Source organism: Protopterus annectens, chromosome 13.part0 (genome assembly GCF_019279795.1).
Source record: "Protopterus annectens isolate FY-2018-M chromosome 13.part0, PAN1.0, whole genome shotgun sequence".
NCBI classification, from domain to species: domain Eukaryota; kingdom Metazoa; phylum Chordata; order Ceratodontiformes; family Protopteridae; genus Protopterus; species Protopterus annectens.
The window spans coordinates 669,903,212-669,927,287 of record NC_056747.1 but is presented as its reverse complement, the minus strand read 5'-3'; the positions used below and the strand labels follow the sequence as shown (position 1 = coordinate 669,927,287).

The window sequence follows — 24,076 nt, the reverse complement described above, 5'->3', positions numbered from 1 at the left end:
GTTAGCTGTGAAAGATTGATTTGCCATGGTCTGCCTGCCTTGCAGGAAGTCCCTATCAATGGGGGTGTTATATACAGTGGGTATCAGTGAACCTCAGATACTCCCAAGACCCCTGCCACATATCTAGACTGGGGCAGGGAGAGTAGACAGTCTGGTACCCCAGTTTTTCACTTCTTGTTAGACTTACTGGTGACTTTCACCTCATTCATGGACCCTAGATGTTCTTCGTGTTTTACTGTTGCAGTCATTACATTTGGGTTATCTGCTTGCAGGTAGCCCTCAGCCGGCCTGAATATCAACGTCTTGGATTCCTGCTTCAGATGCTCTCTCTTCTTCCATGTTGTCAGGGGTATAAAACATGCAGCCGATGCCATTACAGCAGTCTTTCTTGCCATGCGGTGCCCGAAGCAAAAGCAGTTCAAAAGTGCCGGTCGGCCAACTCCTGAGTTTCAGAACCAAAGTAAGTCTTCTTCAAAAAAGCTCGCGTTGGGGAATCCTTTTTCTTGCTCTTAAACCGATTTCAGTCTTTCGGCTTTTCCCGGTTAGGGGTCGCCACAGCAGAACTCCGGTCTGCTAATGATTGGCAACAGATTTTTACGTGCCGAGTTGCTAGCTCTGACGCACAACCTTGAACGAAGGTATGCCCATTCACGCATATCTCCACACAGAAGACGCACTAGCTGAGAATCGAACGGGACAACGTCTTACTGTGAGGCGACAACGCTACCACTGCTTTCAGTAAAAGTTAACAATTGTATTACCTGTGGAAAGCAAATGCCTCAAAGATTTTCATTCCTACTGCATTCATTGCTTAGTCCCAGACCACGACGTCCCTCGCCGTTGGTTTTGTGCCTTATTCAACCCCCGTACCATTTGTCGTAGGGCTATTTTTGCAGCAAATTATTGTGGTACTCTGTTTAACTATCCAGAAATGGCTTTGGTAAGCCATCGACTACCGATATTCTGAAAAAACATAAAGATAGAGACAGACCGCATAGGTCCAAAACTGCCGATGACGCTTCCGTTAAGCTAGTCACCAGTTCGCTGGTACTCAGTGAGGCGCTTTCGCAGTCCTGATACCCGCTACTTCAGATTCGCAGGCCTCTGCTGAGACCCTTTTGGTTGCCACGAGATGCTTCTTCGACTATGGAACCTGCGGATGTGTCTACCTTGGATGGGTCTGGAGCCGCTGTGCAGGCACCAGCTTCTGAGGTTGTATTCAGGCCTACAGACTTGCCTTTCAAAGTGACGCTATCTTCGTCAAGGCCTAAAACTCAACCCATGCCTAGAAAACCGACGTCCAAACTGCATGGTCAGGCCCATATGCCTAAGAAACAAATTATAAGAATGGCTGAATACCTTATTATTTTAATTAGGGGAAGTCTGCCTCCCCCCTCTGAGACCTAGAACTGATTTTTCCTTCAGAGTCTTGTGTTCAGGATTCTGAAATTTCTGTTTCTTCTGATTACCAGGATTTGCCCTTGTCTACCTATGAAGATTCTGATTCGGAGGATTCCATTCCCTCTGCTTCCCTCCGGAAGATTTTTCTTTTTGTGAAACCTTGCACTCTCTCTTAGGGAGCATTTCCGCTGGGAAAGCCAGGATTACTCTGACTCCAAAAAGAGGCTTAGGGGATTCTTTCTCATCCCTCAACACAGGCCTTTAGCTATCCCTCCTTTTCTGGACATTGTTAGATGATGCCTTCTTGGAATCTAGCCTGACCCCAGTCTCTCTAACTCCAGCTCCCAGAAAACCTGACCGGTATTACAGAGTACCTGACTCTCACAAGTTTCTCTTCAGAAATCGTACTGCGGATCCAGAGACCATTTCCCAAGGACCAAAAGGCATTAAGGCTACTACTGCTTAAAAACCCTACCCTCTCTGATAGAGATTACAGGGCCTTGGACAGATGGGGTAAGAAGGTATACACTTCTGCTACTTTGGCCATTAGGACCTTAAACTGCCAGTTTCATATGTTAAAGTATCAACAACATATTATGGGCCTTCTTAAACAGAAAATGGTGTTGATTCCTGACTGTGCTGAACATAAAGAATTACAAGATTTAATGCATTCTGCTGAACAAGTTGGTAAACAAACTTTGCAATGTGGTTTTGATTCTTTAGAAGCATCCTGCAGGGCTGCTGTCACTGGGTCTGTACTTGGAAGGCATGCTTGGCTTAAGGTGCAAAACTTGCCAGATCATGTTAAAGCTAAATTACTGGATGCTCCCTAAAACCAAGACCACCTGTTTGGCAACAAAGCAGAAGAAGTCTTTAAAAAGATGGAGGAAAAAAGCTAAATCTATGCAAACTGTTAAAGATTTCCTGCAAGTACAGCCTCCCAGATTTAGTAGGCATTGGCCTTTTAAAAATTGGTCCTTTCCAGGCCTTCTCAGCCCAAACCCAGGAACAGCAGACCACCCAGGCTACAGTCTCAAGGTACACAGAGGCCCAAGCAGTGGGGGGGGGGGGGGTCCCACTTCCAAAGTTGGAATTGGTAATACTCCCCCCTATGGAAAAATGTCGCAATGACTTAACGCCAAGCATTACCACATGCCTATTTTTTCTAAATCCAGAGCTTGTTTCGCCGCTGCAGTTTTGCAGGGCTTAAAAGCTGGTCCTAATGCTCTCTAACTTCCTCCTCCCTTCTTAGCTTTGGGAATCAACCCAAATGTAATGACTGCAACATTGAAACATGAAGAACATATTACAGTGTAGATGTTAGAGTGTATTCACTGTTGCAGTCCTGGTTACCCTCCCTCCAGCCCCCTGACTTCTCTTGGCTTTACCTTCCTTCTTGTTTGGTGTATTTAAGCTTTCTGGTGTATTTGCTTTTTGTTGGAGGTGTTACATAACCTATAATTGCTTCCCAATATGGAGGTACCTGACATCTGGGGCAAGAAAAACTGATGTAATGGCGTCTGCTGCATGTTTTATACCCCTGACGTCATGGAAGAGACAGCATCCGACGCAGGAATCCAAGACTGATATTCAGGCCGGCTGAGGGCTACCTGCAGGCAGATAACCCAAATGTAGTGACTGCAGCAGTGAATGCACTCTAATATCTACATTTATGGTAAGCGCACACAACTGTACTTTACTAGTGACCGAGATGCCCCTCTTATGCCAGTAAATTGGCAAATGTTGACAGTGGAATATTGGACTTGCTCTACTCATAACCCACCATAATGAGTAGATGACAAGATGGGTGCATTTTGGAATAAATGTGGTATGCTAATACCAGTATTAAAATCCAGTATTTCTGTGTGAATGTGGCCAAAAAAGCTTTACGTACTGTGTGTGAATGCTTCTGAGGTGGTGCAGGTGCAGTCATAATAAGTAAGGTTAAAGGAAGTAGGGATGAAACTGCCTTCAAGACTGTACTAGCATTCTGTCATCTGGTTCTAGCCATCTCCTCCTTGTTCTCTGTGATCTCAAGTACCTGCAGCATCCAACATTGTGAGAGTTGGGGAAGATTTGTTAATTTTTCTTTTATTAAGGGTGGGGGGTGTGTGTGTGTGTGTGTGTGTGTGTGTGTGTGTGTGTGTGTGTGTGTGTGTGTGTGTGTGTGTGTGTGTGTGTGTTTATAGCTATAGAGTATATACATAGAAATCTATGCATATATATTAGTATTTATGTATGGATCTACTTTTATTCATTGAATTTACACTTCTTCGAATCAGAAATTGCTGACTCCACTTCAGCGAAACACTATTCAACCGAAACCACAGACATTACAACTGCTTTCCCTGGGAAACAAACCACTTGGCCATCAGGATGAACTTGACCCTTTCCCTCAGTATAATGCGATCTCTGAGTTAGTGTATTTAGTTTGGTGGGGTGAAACCCCCCCACTTAAGTGGGTTTAATTTATTTCCACTGACCTTTTTCCCCTGGTGGCCAAGTGCTTTCCCAGGGAAAGCAGTTTGGTAGTCCATGGTTTCGGCTGAATGGTGTTTTGCTGAAGTGGAGTTGGCAATTTCCAATTCGAAGGTGTGTGTATGTTACTACTATTGTGTACATACGATTTCATCAGTGCCTCTGCATTGCCTTCACAGGAGTTAATGTTCGGGAGTGGATACCTATTTGCTCCTTATGGTGTGAGACCTAATGTAGTGTGACAGTTGCATTGGAACTAATTTGTTTGCGTTCTTTTTGAGCAAAAAACCTGGATCAGTGGCTTTTGTGCAGGACCAAAGTACAGAATTATGTTGTGTTGACAGTGAGGTCTTTTATGAAACAAGTTGTCCCTCCACTATTAAGTGTTATGAATCCCTCCCACACATCAAAGTATATACACAGTTTTTTCTGAGAATTATGGATGTAGTTGGCTACATTTAAGTTGACTTGGTTGAAGCTTTTTTACTACTGCTAGAAGGCTAAATGGATATAAGTAATCTTTCTGATTTTCCTGGTTAGGGGTCTCCACAGCGGAACTCTGGTCCACTAATGATTGGCAGTGGACTTTTACTGTGCCAAGTTGCCAGCCCGATGCCCAACCTTCAAAGAAGGCATGCCCATTCACACATGCATCTACCTGCATGTCTTTTTATACCCACTCGACCACGGGGAGGACGTGCAGACTCCACACAGAAGGTGCTCCAGCCAAGAATCGAATGGGATAATCTCTTGCTGTGAGGCGACCGTGCTAACCGCTGCACCACAGCGGCCTCCTAATCCATAATTTTATTTTATGGAGAGTGTACCGTTGCACCTGCCTATTATAAGCCTCTCTGAGATTGCAAGACCTTGAATAAGCTGCCCTTTACTCGGGAGTTGCTAAACTGGTCTACCAGTCTTGGCTAAGTGGTCTTTGATGTAAACAGCTTGACTTTGATAAAAAATTGTATGTATGTGAACTAATGGGTATATCTTAAAGATATGAGATTAATAGTTTTAGGGGAGTGGTACTATTCAAGGAAGCTTACCCCATCCTGGCTTACACCATGAAAAGTTGGTGATGGGTTGGAACTTCATGTCTGAGGAGGTGTTACAAGAAGATTTGGTGAAGATATTAAGAAAAGTAATGGAACGATGTAGGGCAGTTCTTGTGACCTGAGGAAGAGAAAAGCAAGATTTGCAACTTCTCCCAGTAAGTATGCTAAGTTATTGTGTACATGCCTGTAGCTAATTTTTTTTTCTTCTTCCTGGGGGGTGCATAGTGTTTGTTTGGATATGTTTCATAATACTTGAATTCTGTGTGAAATCAGGTGTTTTATTCCAAAAATAATTTTGAATAAAATGGTTGTCACACCAGCACAGCATACTTGTGTTCTTTAATCTGAGCTGGTTTGCGTTGGGATTTGTTTATCAACCGTATTTGTTTTCTAATATTTAGTTGGTTGTCTCAAAATATTTCTATTTTGTAGAAAGAAGACATTCTTATTTATTGCTGGCCTGCTTTTGCAGGATATATGTGGTGTGGTTGCTGAAAGCTTTTTAGAAATAAGCAGGCATTGGAAGGAAGAGGTTTCACCAGTGTTTTTTTTTTTTTTTTTTAGTGCATTGAAGTATATGCCTCATGCAGTGCTGAAGCTTCTTGAGAACATGCCGATGCCGTGGGAACAGATTCGTGATGTGCCAGTGTTGTACCACATTACTGGTGCTATTTCATTTGTCAATGAGATTCCCTGGGTGATTGAGCCTGTGTACATCGCACAGTGGGGGTAAGGTTTTTGATGTGTTTTATTTTGTGTGGTGTGAAAAAATTACAGATTTATTGGAGAATTTGTCATCTGCACCATTACTGACTTTATCTCAAAATTGTCAATTGTGGTCAAGAATTTGCTGAGCTATGCCTGTTGCCTGTGTCCTAATGTATTGCGCTCTCTCTAGATCATTAGCATTGAACGAACATGGCAAATTCTTGGTTTTAAATGTCTTTTAAAGTGTGTTATCACTGCCGTGATGCATCTTGCCTAGTTATTTCATGTTGTGGTGACCCCTAACTAACCCTAGCCGAAAGACACAACAACTTGGGGCCAGTTGGGCTGTGTTTTTAGTAAAAAGCTTTCTTAACTTGTTAAATGGACGGCCCAAGTAAGTTTAGATGTTCTTCATCTCACATTGCTGCAGTCCTTACACTTGGGTAGTCCGCTGTCCTCGGTCGGCCCGAATATCAAAGTATAAGGCTGACGTCGGTCAAGGCGCATTTGACTGACATCAGGACGTCAGGGTACAAATGCGCATGACCGACGTCATATCCTCAGTCATTTTTGCCGCATGGTCCGATGCAGAAGCAGCATTGCAAGTGCCGGTTGGCGTTCTGAGATTTTTCGATTTCGAAGTTTCAGACCGAGTTCAAAGTTGGCTAAGTACCCCGTTGGGGAATATTTTAGTTTTTTCTTGCCTCAGTGATTTGCCGGATGTCAGAAAAAGTCAATAATTGCATTTCTTGTGGGAAACAAATACCGCATAGAGATTATCATACTTTGTGTATTCCTTGCTTAGGGCCTGAGCACGACGTTGTTGGCTGTCGCTCTTGTGCTAGATTTAATAAACGCACTATAAAGAGAAGGTTAGATTGTGCAAGGTTAGTCTTTGGGAAGCGGTGTAATTATAAAATGCCGTCGGATGCTCCGACGCCCGCTTCTTCGAAGAAGCGCAAGGACAAGGCAGTTAAGCCTAGGCTAGAAGAACCGTCTGTACCGGACGCCGGTTCTTTAGAGGTGTCGGTGGAGCCGGTGGCTCCGCCGGAGGTTTCTTTGGGTTCCCAGGGTGAGACCTTATTGCAAGATGTGGCCTCTCAGGAGGCATGTCAGGCTGAGGGGGCTTCTCAGGTTACTTTACTCCCCTCCCTTCCTAGGGTGGCTAGGCCCTCTCCTTCTGTTTCAGAGGCTTCTCCCAGGGGCAGGCCAGGTTTGGCTTCAGTTGGTGTTACCCCTAGCTCTTCAGGTACTGTGCCCAAGAAGCATATGCTTAAAATGGCAGAAGATTTGATTACTTTAATTAGGGGTTCTATGCCCCCTCCTGATAAGAGACCTAGGTTGGAGCCTGAGCTGGGGGGTTTTGAGCAGGCTTCAGATGTTTCAGAGTCTTCGGCTGAAGACTTGCAGGAGTACTCTCCTTATTCTGATTCTGATGTGGATGATTCTACTCCTCCTGCTTCTCCTCCTGAGGATTTTTCTTTTTCAGAAACTCTTCATTCCATGAGGGAGCATTTTAAGTGGGAAGGTCAGGACTTCTCTGATTCCAGGAAAAGGCTTAGGGAATTTTTGTTTTTACCCCAGCATAGGCCTTTGGCTATACCTCCTGTTTTGGATGTAGTAGAAGATGTTTTTACAGAGGCTTCTCTTAATCCTGATTCTTTGCCTCCTGCTCCTGTTAAGCCGGATAGGTACTACAGGGTACCTGAAGCTCATAAGTATCTTTTTAAGAGTCCTAGGGCTGACCCAGAAACTGTTAGTGAGGGGCCTAAGGGTGTTAAGGCTTCTGTTGTTAAGAATCCGGTTCCTGCAGACAAAGAGGCTAGGGCCTTGGATAGATGGGGAAAGAAAGTTTATACTTCTTCCACTCTTGCTATGAGGGCTTTGAATTGCCAGTTTCACATGTTGAAATACCAGAACTATCTCCTTTCACAATTAAAGTCTAAGGTTGATGCTCTGGCAGTAGGTATTGATTGTAAAGAGTTGCAAGATTTAGTGCATGTTTCTGAACAGGTGGGTAAGCATTCTTTGCAATGTGGTTTTGATGCTGTACAGGCCTCGCCTAGGGTGGCTGCCACTGGGTCAGTTCTTCGCAGGCACGCCTGGCTAAGGGATCAAAATTTGTCTGAACATGTTAAAACAAGGATTTTAGATGCTCCTTTACAATCTGACGTGTTGTTTGGTCCTCCTGTTGAGGCAGTTTTAAAGAAAATGGAAGACAAGGCTAAGTCTATGCAGACTGTTAAAGATTTTATGCAGGTCCAGCCTCCAAAGTTTAGTAGAAATTGGCCTACTAAGGGGTGGACGATCCTTCTTATGATTCCCAGTCTAGGGGTAGATCTAGACGTGGTAGGGGCAGAGCTCAGGGCTCTTTCAGGCCTAGAACAGGAGTTCTCCTGCACAGTCTTCAGGTGAGGGCAGGGGTCAGTCCTTTCGTAAACAGACCCAATGACCTACCTTTTCAGCTGCTAGAGCCTTCTCGCCTGGCAGCACCTTTGGGAGGAAGGTTGGCACTTTTCAAAGAAAATTGGAGTTTAATTACCCAAGACAGATGGGTATTGGATATCATACACCACGGTTACAGGTTTTATTTCCATACCTTGCCTCCTTTCAAAGGCATGCCAGACGTTCCTCCTCAACAAAGAATAGAGGCTCACAAGCAAGTTTCTCTGTTACTCCAAATAGGGGCCATACAGCCGGTCCCTATGCCAGAAGTGGGCCTAGGATTTTATTCTCGCCTGTTCCTAGTACCAAAGAAGGGGAACACGTGGAGACCAATTTTGGATTTATCTACCCTCAACACTTATCTGGACATTCCCAAGTTCAAAATGTTGACGTTACAGCAGCTTTTACCTCTGCTGGGCAAAGATCATTGGATGGTAACTTTGGATCTCAAGGAGGCTTACCTTCATGTTCCTATCAGACTAAGTTGCAGGAAGTATCTGCGTTTCGAGCTGGGACTTCTCACTATCAGTTCTCTGCATTGCCCTTTGGCTTATCTACTGCCCAGAGTATTCACGAAAGTTCTGGCTCCAGTGATAGCTTTCTTCAGGCTAAAAGGAATACAGATCTATCCTTATTTGGACGACTGCCTGATTCTGGCTCAAGGAAGGAAGAGCTTCTTCATCATTTGGAATATGTGATAGCAGTGCTAAGATGCCTGGGGTATTCTGTGAACGAAATAAAGTCCAGTCTAGTACCCTCTCAGGACATGTGCTTTCTGGGTGTGAGACTGAATACAGCATCCCAGATGGCCTTTTAACCCCGGACAAACAAAAGAGTCTATCCCTTTACTTCCATCAGCTATCTCATCAGTCCGGGCTGACTGCAAGGACAGTCCTTCAAGCCTTAGGGTTCATGGCATCTTGTATTCTGGTGCTTCCCAATGCCAAACTGCATATGAGGAAGCTGCAATGGTATCTCAAAATGTATGGACACAGCACTGCCAGGATCTGGACACTGTCATTCAAATAATACCTTGCATTCAAAAGGAATTTTTGTGGTGGGCTCAGGAATGTCACCTAAACAAGGGACTCTCTGTGACCCGCCAGAGGCGAGTCAGATTTTAACGACAGATGCCTCAGACAAAGCTTGGGGAGCTCATCTAAATGGAAAGTGGATACAAGACAAGTGGCCTGCCAGACTACAACATCTACATATCAACCTGAAGGAGATGTTAGCAGTCCAATTTGCATTAATAGCTTTCAAGGATTTACTTCTTCCAGGGCAGGTGTTGATTCTAACAGACAACACAACTGTCATGTGGTACATCAACAAGCAAGGGGAACGATTCTTATCCTCTATGCAGGCAAGCAATGATTTTGTGGGAGACTGCTCTCAGTTTACAGCTCAATCTTCAGGCAAGGTTTCTGCCAGGAGCACAGAACTCATTAGCAGATGTGTTGAGCAGACGAATTATGGATCCCCACGAGTGGAAATTGGATCCTCATGTATTTCAGAAATTGACAGTGTCATGGGGAACTCCAGACATAGATCTGTTTGCTTCTCCACTAAACCATCAGCTGCCAAAGTTTTGCACAAAAAGGTTTCATCCCACAGCTTGGAAAGTGGATGCTCTTTCTTTCAATTGGAGCAATCTTCATGTGTATGCCTTTCCTCCTCTGCCTCTCCTCCCAAAGGTACTTCTAAAGGTCAGACAGGACAAGCCAAGGATGATTTTAATAGCTCCAGATTGGCCTCGACAGCACTGGTACCCATTACTGAGAAGTCTGGTACGGAAGCCTCCATGGCCTTTGCCTTCGATTCCACACCTGTTGTCACAGGAGGACAGCCATTTGCTGAATGTCAAACTTCACTCTCTTCACCTAACAGCCTGGCATATTCTGTTTTGAACCATAGAGGGTCTCAACTTCCACAACAAGTTTTGAATGTGATTTTGGAAGCTAGAAGGCCTAGTACAAGGAAAGTGTACGCAGATAAATGGAAGAGATTTTTATTTTGGAGTGCAGCAAAAGATTTTGATGTTTCTGAGCCTAATTTGAGTGTGGCTCTTCAATATCTTACTGAGTTACTGGACAAAGGTTTGTCTTTCTCTTCTATTAAGGTTCATGCTGCAGCAATTTCGCTCACTATGATTGTGTCCCACCATTGTTTTCTCATCCTTTGTTCAAGCAATTTCTTAGAGGGGCAAAGAATATAAGACCCCACAAGAGCTCCTACTCCTGCTTGGGATCTCAATTTTGTGTTGGAGAAACTCACTCTACAACCCTTTGAGCCTGCAGCTACTTCTGAGTTGAAATATTTATCATGGAAGACTGCTTTTTGTTGGCAATTACCTCTGCAAGAAGGGTTTCTGAATTGCAGGCCCTTATGGCGGTTGAGCCTTTCTTGATTTTCCATAAGGATAGGATATCTTTATGGACTAATCCTTCCTTTATGCCTAAAGTGGTTTCTAGTGTGGCTTTAAACCAAACTATTCATTTGCCTACTTTTATGCAAATCCCCAAAATAAAGGGGAAAAGATTTTGCACACTTTAGATGTACACAGGCAGTTATGTTATTATTTGGACAGAACTAAAGGGTTCAGGCAGTCTCAGCAGTTGTTTGTTTCTTTTGCTTTGAGTTCTCAGGGCAAGCCTGTGTCAAAACAAACTATTTCTAAGTGGATTGGGTTTTGCATTGCTTTCTGTTATTCCCATCATGGCAAGGAGGTTCCAGCTGGGATTAGGCCTCATTCCACGAGGGCTACTGCCACTTCAACAGCTTTTTTGAGGGGAGTGGCAACCAAAGATATTTTGGAGGCAGCTACTTGGAGTTCAGTGCATACTTTTTCTAGGCATTATCACCTGCCACTTTACTCTAAATCCAGGGCTGGTTTTGCCACTGCTGTTTTGCAGGGCATGTTGGCAGCTCCTGCTTCCTTGTAGTTAGCCATCCATCTACCCAAGTGTAAGGACTGCAGCAATGTGAGATGAAGAACATAGCACAGTTTTGTACCTACCATAAATGTAGATGTTCGAAGATCCACATTGCTGCAGTCCAATTTACCCTCCCTCCTTCCCCTCTGCAGTTAGAGGTGGTTGTGTGGGTTGGGTTGTACATTTTGTGTATATTGTATATATTGTACATATAGTTAGTGCAAGGGTGGTTGGTTGGTTGTTTGCTGTCTTTTGGTTTTGACCTTTATTTTTAGGGTCTTCTGACATCTGGGGCAAGAAAAGACTGAGGATATGACGTCGGTCATGCGCATTTGTACCCTGACATCCTGATGTCAGTCAAATGCGCCTTGACCGACGTCAGCCTTATACTTTGATATTCGGGCCGACCGAGGACAGCGGACTACCCAAGTGTAAGGACTGCAGCAATGTGGATCTTCGAACATCTACATTTATGGTAGGTACAAAACTGTACTTTTCCTTTGGTGACATCAACAAAGGGCTCTTCCATAGACTTGAGGGAAGCGTTTCTGCACTTGCGCAGCGTGCATCCATTAAAGCCTATGGGATGCATTTCAGGTTTTGACTGAGTTGTCACTGAGGTTTAAGATCATCTTTAACTTTCAGTAGTATCAACACACTGAAAATGAATTTTATGAGTGCTGGATACAGTAAATACTAGAAGAAAAACATTGGCCATTCGGGCGAAAGTAGTAATCTGTGCTTTGTGCTGTGTAGGATGGTGGTAGAAGGTAAGTTGCAGTGTGGGACAAATACACTTTCACTGCAGTGCTTTGAGGCTTTTAACTGCTTTCTGGCAGTAGTGACATCTCATAACGGTAAAGCATTGAAATGCTATTTCCTGTAGTTTAGTTTTGTATGAGACTTGTATCGTCTCCAGTAGTAATTTAATTGTTTTATGGATAGGCACACCTGAGACTCTGCTCTTTGCTATGTAATTTGACAGCATATTTTCTTGGGCTCTGTTGCAAATGAGCCTTTCTTAAACTACAGACCAATCCTGAGCTTGCTCAAGATGTCCGAAAAAAAGTACTTTGGGGCTCCCTGTAGAACTATGCTTCAGATGGACTTCTGTCCCCCAAAATTTGCATACTTGAAATAACCAAGAATTAGGCTTATTGCATTAATTTATTATTTTACTTATGATTTGCAGTTGGGTTGCATTTAGCATTCTCTCATACCATAGTATTAAATAGTTAATGTTTTTCATACTTGGCACTTTCAGAATTACCGGGGAATAACTGTTTAAGGAACCTTTATCTGAATAGGTTAGCTTACTGGTAGCTTCACCTTTTCAGCAACTCCCCATTTTTATCCTAGTGTTGATATCTGAACCTTGCTGGGTATAGTTAGCTATTCAAGTGGTGGTGGTCTGGAGGGAAATCTGATTTTTGAATAGTTTTGTGGGTTCACTCCCCCCCCATCTTGAATGCAAACTGCAAAAGTTTTTGTGCCATCCCCCATTAACGTCTTCTCTAGTCTGCTGTGGTGTAAAGGTCCCATTTTTCTGCTTATATTTTGGCAGCGTAATGATACTTGACTTTTAAAATGGCCGCGCTAGAAAGATTTGATGTGTTAGAATGAGCTCTGTTATGTTCTGAAGTGGGGAGGATCTCTGATTTATGTAAATCTTTTTGCCTGGAGGAATTGTTGCGTACTTTGTGCTACCTTCTTTTCTAGACCAGCATGTGGAGGCTTACTTTATTTTTTTAATTTTGCAGGACAATGTGGATTATGATGAGGCGTGAAAAGCGGGACAGACGGCACTTCAAAAGGATGAGGTTTCCACCGTTTGATGATGAGGAGCCCCCGCTGGACTATGCTGACAATATTTTGGATGTGGAGCCTCTTGAGGCCATCCAGATGGAGCTGGATCCAGAGGAGGATGCCCCAGTCATTGAGTGGCTCTACGATCACCAGCCACTGAAAGACAATAGAAAGTAAGTTTGAATGGACTTCTCTTGCATTGTATTGTGTTAGTGATTCACTTCAGTCAGTAGATATTTATTGCCAAGAAAGACTTTGATTAAATATTTGTATTTTATGATGCACAAAGTAATCTTGGAATAGGATGCATAGTTTGTGCCTTCAGGCCTTGTTTAGCAGCCCGACAAGTTTATCATGGGCCGGGCCATGATAAGGAGGATATAACCAGCCATCCCTTTTGCTGCTGCTGTGTGCTGTAAAATAACTTGGCCTTCAGCCAGGTGGCATACTAGTAATAAAATGTATCCCCTGCTGTAGTGCACATGAACGTTCTTTTCCTTTTTAGATAGTAACCAGGCAGCCATTGTCCATTTTAACACTTTTTACTACTAACAACTTTCAGGAGAATTGTCCCCAGACTACTGACATTTTGACTACTTTTGTTCCATATATATATATAGGTTCATAGGCAAATACTTGGCTAGCTCCTCTAGAGGGGAGCTGCTTTTGTTCTTTAGTAGTACAGGGGGCAATCCTAGGGAATGTTCCGTTTCCTATCCATAGATCCAAGTTGTTCTTGAATATGGACAGGGCTGAACTTTTGATGTGAAGTTTTTCAGTCTTGCTGTTCATTCTTTACTGATGGGTTTGGAGCCGATCCCTTGGCTCCAATACGGCCAATTGCAAATCTCAAGGTCTTCAAATAGCTCAAGGCCAAGGTGCTTTCGATGCCATGTGAAGAGTCGTGTCTCCTAGAACATCCTCTACCTCAGGTCTGCCTTGCTCCTCCCCTGAAGTGTCTGTCTGCTTCTGCCTCGCACGTCCTGACCAAGTGCAGAGACCCAAAGCCTCAGGTAGCCCCATTGAGTGGCCCCCTGCCCTTTTCCGAGATCTCACCAGAAGCTCCCACTGATGAGGTTCTCAGGAAGAGATTGTGTAAGAGAAAACATCTAGACTCCCCACAAGAGTCTCTAACATCAGATACTGACTTAGATGAGTCAGAAGGGTCCCCCTCTGAGGATATCTCATTTGCTGAGATACTTGAGATCCTTAGAGAGGTGACTGGCAGTCCAAAAGCCCTACTGAGGATGTCATTTCTCCTGAAGGCTTTCTGGTCTCAGCCCTCCACCTCTTGGGTGTCTCTGCCCTTCGATGAGCTGATGCAGCTGGTCTCAAGAAGGGTGTGGGAGTCCCCGGATACTATGGAGCCTGTCCCTAGGAGGCCTAATAAATTCATTTCTGCCCCCCGTGACAAAATATTTTTAACAAACGGTGTTCGGTTGATGCCATGGTGGTGGCGGCAGCCACCAAAAAGGAAATGTCTGAGACTTGCTCATCTGTCCATCCTCCTAACAGAGACTCCAGGATTCTGGATAGATATGGGAAGCGCATGTTTAGTTCAGTGACCTTTGCTCTCCGTTCACTGAACTATTTATTTAACCCATTTGACTAGGTTGCAAAGAGGTCTCCTTAAGGAGTTGGGAGTTGCTCTTTAGGGTACAGTAGCTGCAGGAGCTTCTGACAATGTTGCTGCCCAGCTTGCTGCCCTCAGTTCTGTTGTCAACTCATCCATGCGCCTCCTCTCTTATGCAGCTAATGGAATGAGTAGGGCAGCAGGTACAGCAGTTGCTCTTAGGAGACATTCCTCGATGTGCTTGTGTTCCTTCACGGAGCCCTTCAAGTCCCTTTTATGGCGTATCCCTTTTCGGGCCTAAAGTGAAAGAAACCTTAACCAGGTGTGAACAGGACGGAAAGACTCTGCCGTCGGGGTCTGTTTTTCCACCTGTACCCGACCCTACCCTAAAGGTCAAAGGGGAGGGAAAATGTGGTTCCGAAAAGCCCAAGGAGCCTTTCAGGACACACGTGGCTGGGAGCCGGTCACTGTCCGTTTCGAGCCCTGCCCTTTGGTCTCACTACAGCTCCCCAGAGTGTTCACCAAGTACATGGCAGTGGTCTCTGCTCACTTGAGGCGTCTAGGGATTCCCATGGCATTTCCATACCTAGATGATTGGTTCCTTACTGCCGCCACCAGGCATCGACTCATTCAGGCCAGGGAATCCACTCTCTCACTCTGCAATCATCTGGGCATTACGATCAACTCAGAAAAATCTGCCTTGTCACGATCACAGCATATCCTTTTTATCAGGCAGAGTTGGACACTACCACCACACTAAGGCTTCCAATAGAAAGAGGAGGAGCTCGCCGGTATGTCAGCATTCTGATATCAAAAGACAGGGCACCAGCATCAGAAGTTCTGAAATTATTAGGCATGATTGCAGCAGCAATTTTAGCCATACCACTAGCTCGTATGTGCATGCGGATACTTAAGTGGCTGTTGTTCACTCAATGGTCTTACCAAGAGCTCCCCATGACTTGCACCATAATCTCAAATTCGTGCAAAAAAGACCTTCAGTGGTGGTTGACCTCACTTCATGTCATGAATAGGATGCCCATTTGTGCTACCCTCTCCAGTGGCCACCGTGACCATGGATGCTTCCCGTATAGGATGGGGGGGGGGGCATTTTCAGGGAAAGACTGCCCAAGGCACATGGACCGATCAAGAGGCACATCTGTATATCAATGTCCTTGAGATGAGAGCAGTACTTTTGGCGTTGCAGTACTTTCAGGACTCTCTTCCTCTGGGTACGATTGCGATTCAAACAGACAACATGTCTGTGGTCTGGTATTTAAACAAACCAGGAGGAACCAGGTCTTACCCCCTTTGTTGTGAGGCTCTCAGTTTGGCAGTGGGCTGTTTCCACCCAGGGCTTTCTGTTGGCAATGCACATCCCAGGGAAATCCAAAGTGATAACAGACAAACTAAGTTGGGCAATTTTGTTGCCCCACGAGTGGTCCCTCAAGAAAGAAGTAGCAGACAGTATATTCCGTAGGTGGGGCCAGCCTTGCTGCAACTTATTTGCCAGTCACATGAACATGAAATGTAGAAGCTACTTTGCCTGGATTCCCCCTCCAGGAGAGGCCCCAAGGGACGCACTCATACATGATCAGCCTCCGGGTCTCCTATATGTATTTCCACCAATTCTGTTAATACCCAAGGTTCTACAGAAAGCAAAAACCCTGGGAGGGACCATCATTCCATTGGCCTCATCAGATTTGGTTCCCCTTCCTTCGACTTCATGTTTTGGAGGATCCTTTGATTCTGGATCCAGTTCCAGACATTCTGACGCACCCGTCTGGGGGTTTTCATTCCTCTCTGCAGTCCCTGAAGCTGACAGCTTGGCTGATGCAGTTCCCATCATAGCCAGGTAACATAACCTCTCCCATAAGACAAAACTGATCCTTTTGTCTTCTCATAAATCTTCTATTAGGAAGCTATATCTTAGCAAATGGAAAACATTTTCTATATGGGCCTCTAAAAATAATATTTATACTTACCAAGCCCCTATGGCTTCCATCTTATAGTTCTTGACTATGATTTTTAACAAAGGAGCTGCAGCAGCAACATTTCGGGTTCAGTTGGCTGCTATTTCTAATTTTCGTTCTTTGATTTGAAGGATTGAATATCCTGTCTCACAATTTATTCAAAGCCTTTCTCAAAGGGACTTTTCATATTAGACCACCTGTGAAATCTCCCTATTCTCCATGGAATCTAAATTTAAGGCTTTCCCGAATAATTCTTCCGCCATTTGAACCAGCCTAATCTTGTGATCTCAAATTTTTGTCTTGGAAAGACCATCTTTTTGGTAGCTATTACTTATGCCCGCAGAGTGTCAGAACTTCAGGCTTTATACATCAAGCCTCCCTATTTGATATTCCATGCTGACAGTCTCACTTGGAACAAATCCCTCATTCTTGCCCAGTTTGCACTGAAACCAGTCTCAACCAAGTTAATTGATTTGCCATTCTTCTTCCCCAACCATTCCAATAATTTCGAGTATGTGCTGCCCAAACTATGTTCACAGTCGGCTCAAGATTTTATTTGGATAGAACAAAAGATGTTATGTAGTCCAATCTCACCTACATTCTTACCTGTGGGTTCGGAGCCGAACCTCGGCTCCGACTTGGCCGTATTCTTAGCTCAAAGTATTTTAATTGGCCAGGCTAAGAGGTATCTCATACTGCACTGCTCCCTTTCACCAGATCTCGTTTGCCGTTCACAAACCTCAGACATGGTCTCGCTCTTGGCTGTGGCCAAGTATTACTTTTGTGTCTTAATTGACAAATTTTTTGCTCCAAAAGCTGTTTTCATAGCTGTATCTGCTTGTGTTGTGGTTGTTAAACGGGTTTTGTGCTCCTTTTGTTTCTGTCTACTTTCTTGGTATCCCGTCGGCTATCTCCCAATGGGCTAGGTCTGTTTCAGTTAGAGGACCTAGTCCTCCCTTGGTTGTCTGTTTCCCGTCTGTGTTTGTCTTGTGCTTAGGTACCTATCCCCTCCAGGCTAGGACCATTTTAAGTTAGAGGACCTAGTCCTTCTTAGTGTTTGTCCTTCAGGACAGTTTGAATTTAGAGGTCCTGGTGTGTTGTCTGTAGTTTTAGTTATTGTTACCGCTCTTTTTGCTGGTTAGTCTGTGGTGTCGTATTTAGTATCCTGCCTACTATGTCTAAAGATACTAAAGAACATAAGCCTTCGGGCTTCAAGAAGTGTTGTAAATGCGGGTACAAGATGTCCATTACCGATGGGCACTCTGTGTTTATTGTTTGTGTTTATTGTTTGGGGGCTGTACACCTTTAGGAATCTTGTTGCTTTTGTCATGCATTCAACCCTCATGTTCTTCAAGAACGGAGGAACAAGCTGATACTGAAGTGTCTACTGAAACCCTCCTTTGAGGCTGATTTAGAGAGGTCTTCTAGTGCTAAGTCCTCTCCCGCCAAAACATCTAAAGCAAAGAACGTTCTCCGGCTCCGTTTGTACTATCTGAGCCTCTGGAGAAAGTTACAAAATCTACTGTGGCATCCTCGGCTCCACTGTCTGTGGTGCCGAAGGAAGTTTCTGAAGCTACAGGTCCTACATCTGCTCCCATTTTTTCGGAGCTGGTGACAGAGATGCTAGCTCGGAGCTGGTCTCCAGTTTTTAGACCAGTCTCTCCTCCTTGCAGGTCTCCTTCTGAGAGGAGGTCTAGATCTCCCAGCTTGTCCTCTAGGTCCTCCAGGACACACTCTGATGTAGATGTGGATAGAATGGTGCAGAGACTGCTCCAATCACCGGTGCTGGCTAAAATGCTTTCTGTTCCAGCCCAGTCGGCTCCGGAGCCAGTCACCCATCCATCATCTATAGATCCTCCTCCGAGCATGTCCCAGCCTTCGGAGCCAGAGCGGTCAGCGCCATATGATGCTTCTAGGTCTGCTCCGATGGCCCATCCTGGCTTGTCTGCTCCGATCTCCGCTCCGACCCAGTCTGCTCCATCCACGGGGTCCAGGACCCATGGTTCCTCGATCGGACCCGAAGGGGTGACCTCAGGATGCTCTTCGACTCCCATCCTCCCACTCTGTGCTTCAGTTCGAATGAGCCAGACTCTTGCTTAGGACCTTGTTCCCTCTGCTCCGAGAGATTCCACGGTTAGTCTATCTTTGGAGCAGGGATGATCAGCTTTCGAGATCATGCGAAGCGTGCTTGCCAGATCCTCGGCTGCATCATACAGTTCTGACACACTTCCCCCTCCATCCCCAGTAACAGTCTCTGATCCCTCTCTATATCTTTGGACAGCAGAGACCCAAGGCCTCCGGAGACGCCCATGAGTGGTCCCCCATTTTCTGAGGACTCACCAGAGTTTGTGCCTGAGGAGCCCCCCAGAAAAAGAATGTGCAAGAGGAAGCACTTAGACTCCCAGGAAGAGTCTCTCATGTCAGACACTGACCTCGAGCAATCAGAGGGGTCCCCCAAGTCGTCCTCTGAGGATATCTTCTTTTCTGATATCCTAGAGGTCTTGAAACAGAGAGCCGACTGGCCCTCAAAACCCCCCTCTGAAGAGGAGTCTCTGTTCCTGAAGGCCTTTGGGGCTCAGCCTTCCACCTCCTGGGTCTCTCCACCCTTCAAACTCCTGGATCTGGTTTGTCATAGGGTGTGGGAAACCCCTGACACTGTGGAACCAGTCCCCAGGAGACCCAACAAATTTCTGTCTGCCCCTGCTGACAAAGACTTTCTTACGAAAGGCGTCCCAGTAGATGCCATGGTGGTGGCAGCTGCCACCAAAAAGGAACTGCCTGAGACTTCATCTACCGTCCATCCCCCTAACAAGGAGTCTAGGTCCATGGACTGGTATGGGAAGCGTATGTTTTCTTCAGCGGCCTTTACTCTGCGGTCGCTGAATTACTTGCCACATTTTACAAGGCTCCAAAGAGATCTCCTTAAAGAGCTTGGAGATACTCTGCAAGGTAACATAACTGATGCAGTGGCTCAGAAGGTCAATGTTCAGATGTCTATCTTAAATTCTATAGCTAACTCCTCCATGAGGCTGATCTCCTACGCAGTTGAAGGAGCGAGTAGGGCAGCGAGTTCCATAGTCTCTCAGGAGACGCTCCTGGATGTGCCCTTGTAATTTCGCGGGGGCCTTTAAGTCTGCATTCACCAACTCCCCTTTTGATGGTTCCTCCTTGTTTGGAACCATGGTGAAAGACACTCTCACTAGTGCGAGCAAGAGGGTAAAACTCTGTCGTGGGAGTCCGTTCTTCCATGCCTTCTAGACCTTCTCCCAAGAGCCAGAAGGGTGGGAAAATGTGATTCAAAAAATAGCAGAGATTTTTCCCTGACGCACAAAGTGATTCCCCCTCCAGGGGGTAGGGGAGGGGGTGGCAACTCGGGTAGACGTCGCCCTAGAGGCAGAGGAGGGCCACGTAACCAGGGAGACTGCGATTCCTTTCGTGGTCCTTCCTACCAGCGCTGCTGATCGGAGGCCCGACTGCGCTTCTCCGGAGCCAGTCAGCAGTCGCATCTCACTATACCCAGAAGCCTGGCAGCACATCACTCAGGATCAGTAGGTATTGAAAATTATTTCCGGAGGATATCACATTCCATTCTCCACCCCCCACCCCCGCCATTCAAAAGAATCCCAGATGTTCCACCCAGTCAGAGATTCCGCAGCTTCAGAAATTCAAAAGCTGCTAGAAAAAGGAGCCATCCAGCATGTCCCCTCAGACCAGATCTGATTAGGGACTTGCTCCAGATTCTTTTTGGTGCCGAAAAGAACAGGGGACCTGAGGCCCATCTTGTATCTCGGCCGCTTAAACCTCCATGTGAAGAAGTCCAAGTACCGAATGGTCACATTGCAATCTATTTACCCATTGTTGGGAAAAGAATTGTGGATGTGTTCCATTGACCTCAAGGATGCTTGCTAACATATAAAAATGGACAGGACATCCAGAAGTCGCCTACGCTTCCGGCTGGGAGCCAGTCATTTTGAATTTCGAGCCCTGCCCTTTGGTCTCACCACAGCCCCCAGGGTGTTCACCAAGTGTATTGCAGTGGTAACAGCTCACTTGAGACGGGGATTCCAAGTGTTTCCGTACCTGGATGACTGGCCCCTCTCTGCCACCACCGGGCATCTACTACTACAGACCAGAGATGCCACGATCAATCTGTGACAACAATTGGGTGTTGTGTCACTCTAAACTGGGAAAAGTCTGCCTTGTCGCCCTCCCAGCTTGTCACCTTTATAGGCGCTGAGTTGGACACCATGCGCATGAGGGCATTTTTATCTCAAGAAAGGATTCAAGGTTTGCAACAACAGGTAAATGCATTGCTCCCTTTAAAGAATGTGAAGGCAAAAACGATTCTGAAATTATTAGGGACGATGGCCTCAACAATTATGCTAGTCCCTCTTGTGAGGCTACACATGAGTCTCCTAAAGTGGATGCTCTTCGCCCAGTGGTCTCTACAAAATGTGTTACTTTCTCATCTCATAATGATCACAGGTGCAAGCAGGATCTACGTTGGTGGCTTTACACCAGCAATCTCAATGCGGGAAACCCTTCGTTCCATCCCCTCCTGTTGCCACAATGACCACAGATGCCTCCCAGATGGGTTGGGGGGGCATTATCTCGGCAGGGAAGTCCAAGGCATGTAGCAAGAACACAAGATACATCTGTATATTAATGTCTTTGAGATGAGAGCAGTGCTACTAGCGTTGCAAGCACTTCAGAGCTTTCTTCCTCTCGGGACTATTGCGATCCACTCAGACAATATGTCGGTGGTATGGTATCTGAACAAACAGGGCGGAACCAGATCTTATCCCCTTTGCAGAGAGGCCATGTGAGCGTGGCAGTGGGCAGTGTCTTCCCAACGTTTTCTTGTAGCAACGCACATTCTGGGGAAGTCCAGTGTGATCGCCGACAGGTTGAGCAGAGCTATTCTCATGCCTCACGAGTGGTCCCTGAACAGTCCAGTTGCAGAGCAGATTTTCTGCAGATGGGGTCAGCCTTGTTGCGACCTATATGCCAGTCCCCTCAATACCAAGTGCAGCAGCTACTTCACCCTCATTCCCCCTCAGGGTGAGTCACCCAGGGATGCTCTGGTCCACGATTGGCCTCCCGGTCTACTGTATGCCTTCCCTCCTGTTCCTCTGCTGACAAAGGTTATTCAGAAAGCGCAATCCTTTGGAAGCAAAATGATTCTAATTGCTCCACACTGGCCTTGTCAAATTTGGTTCCCCTTTCTCCATCCCTATCTTATGGATGCACCCTGGATTCTGGACCCACAACCAGACCTACTGACTCGTATGTCTGGGCAGTTCCATCCCTTTCTTCAAACCCTCCGGTTGACAGCCTGGCTACTCCACTTCCATTACTGATCAGGTTTCATCGTTTTTCTCCAGAAGTGGTTCATATTCTATCTTTTTCCCATAAGCCTTTGACCAGGAAGATTTATTCCAGTAAATGGAAAAGATTCTCCATATGGGCTCATGAAAGGCAAATTTGATCCTTGCACATCCCCGATCTCTTCAGTTCTGGAATTTCTTTCCATGCTTTTCAATCAAGGTTCAGCAGCTGCTACCATAAAGGTCCAGTTGGCAGTTATTTCCACTTTTCACATTGCCAATGAACCCAGTTTAATGGCACACATACTTTGTATGGCATTTTTGAAGGGCACTGTGCTGCTTCGCCCTCCAGTCTTTGAACCGGTTATGCCTTGAGATCTAAATTTTGTGCTACAATGTCTCACCACTTCCCCCTTTGAGCCTGCAGCTACTTGTGACATGAAATATTTGACTTGGAAAACTATCTTATTGATAGCCATCACTTCAGCCAGATGTGTCTCAGAGCTCCAAGCCTTGTCAATAAGACTGCCTTACTTGATTTTTCACAGGGACAGGGTTTCCGTCAGACCAAACCCTTCCTTTATGCCAAAAGTGGCTTTGGTTGGTAATCTCAACCAATCCATTGAACTGCCCGTATTTTTTCCAGAGTTCTCTAATAGGGCAGAGTTCAAATTTCACCAGTTGGATGTTCACAGGCAGTTGTGCTTTTATTTACATAGAACTAAGGATCTTAGAAAATCAGACCAGCTGTTTTTGTCTCATTTTCAGAAAACAAAATTGTGTCTCCTGTTTCCAAAGTAAAGTAACTTTGTCTAGATGGATCTCTGGTTGTATTTCCTTTGTTTATACCTCAGGTAGTAAGGATTTACCATTTAGAGTGAAGGCTCATTCTGCCCGATCTATGTTTACCTCTACACCATTTCAGGCCAGGATGTACATGGGTGATATTTGTGCTGCAGCTACAGTGTCATCTCCTCACACCTTCATTACTCACTGCAAATTGGATTTGGTATCCAGAGGCATATCTTCCTTTGGTTCCATAGTGCTCAGGAGTATTTTCCACTGAGCCTCCCAGGATTCAGGTGCCGGGGACGCTGTCCCACGGGTAAGAATGTAGGCAAGATTGGACTACATAACATCAAGAAGTTATGTACTCACCATAACGTTCGATGTATGTAGTCCATCTTGCCTCACATTCTTACTAACCCCCCGTCCATCCCCCATCCTGGAGGACCTAAAGGTTAGTTCTGGTTTCAGTACTCCTTTCATTATTGGAATGTTTTTTCCTTCTTTGTGTCATGTGGATGAAGGGGAGTGATTGTGTGATTGAATTTGCAGCAAACAACATCTGGGGAAAGGGAGCAGTGCAGTATTGTTAGCCCAGTCAATTGAAAGACTTTGCGCTAGAGTATGGCCGAGTCGGAGCCGAGGTTCGGCTCCGAACCCACAGTAAGAATGTGAGGCGAGATGGACTACATACATCGAACGTTACGGTGAGTACATAACTTCTTGATTTCAGAAAATCAGACCAGCTTTTTGTTTCAATTTCAGAAGCCAGGAAGGGGAGACCAGTGGCTAAAACAATTGTCTAAATGGTTATCTGATTGCATTACCTTTGCCTATTCAGCGGCCAACATGCCTTTGCACCATAAGATTAAAGGTCACTCAACCAGAGCAGTTTCTACATCTTCTGCCTTTTTTGCCAGACTTCACATTGATAACATTTGTGCAGCAGCCACTTGGTCAAAACCTCATACCTTTATCACTCATTACAAAGTTCATAGGTTCATACTAGGCTATCTGCCCAAGGGCATTTATAAGCCTAGCCCATAGTTATGTGGCTTTCGCCACCCCTTTAGTTTGAATAAAACTATGCCTATTATTTTGCTGTGCCTCTGTCAAGCATTGACACTGAAGTAATCCCTGGGGTATATCTGCGATCTCCCATCCATTGGTCAAGATTCCTCTTGAACAAGGCCAGCGAGGTGCTCTGCCTCACATGTACCGGGATTTTGTTCCACAGCATAGGGAGTCTCTGGGTAATGAATCTGTCCCTCCAGCACGTTCTATTAATAACCTTGTCAAGGTTTAAGTCTCCCGCCCTTGTGGTTCTGGGGGACCTAGATTTTTTGAGGTGAAGCATATTCATCAAATCTGGGTTTGATATGGCCTTATATGTCAGGCATCGGTCACCTCTGAGCAAGCGGTATGAGACTGAATAGAGCTGGAGTTCTTTCAGTCGGGCAGTATAAGACATATTTTTGAGACCCTTTATCCTTTTGGTGAGGAACTTTTGGGGCCTTTCCAGCTGCTGCAGGTGTCGGGTCAGATACATTCCGAATGGGGCATTGTACTCAATCATAGGTCTGAGTGATGA

General features: G+C 45.4%; 1 protein-coding gene across 1 annotated transcript in view; it reads left to right on the top strand.

Moving 5' to 3' along the window:
• Window positions 1-24,076, top strand: part of PRPF8 (pre-mRNA processing factor 8) — a 2,252,227-nt gene that overhangs the window by 40,388 nt on the left and 2,187,763 nt on the right. Inside the window, exons 4-5 of the mRNA XM_044054875.1 lie at window positions 5,502-5,666; window positions 12,784-13,002. Of these exons, the coding sequence (XP_043910810.1) occupies window positions 5,502-5,666; window positions 12,784-13,002 (384 nt within the window). The remainder of the gene's footprint in view (window positions 1-5,501; window positions 5,667-12,783; window positions 13,003-24,076) is intronic.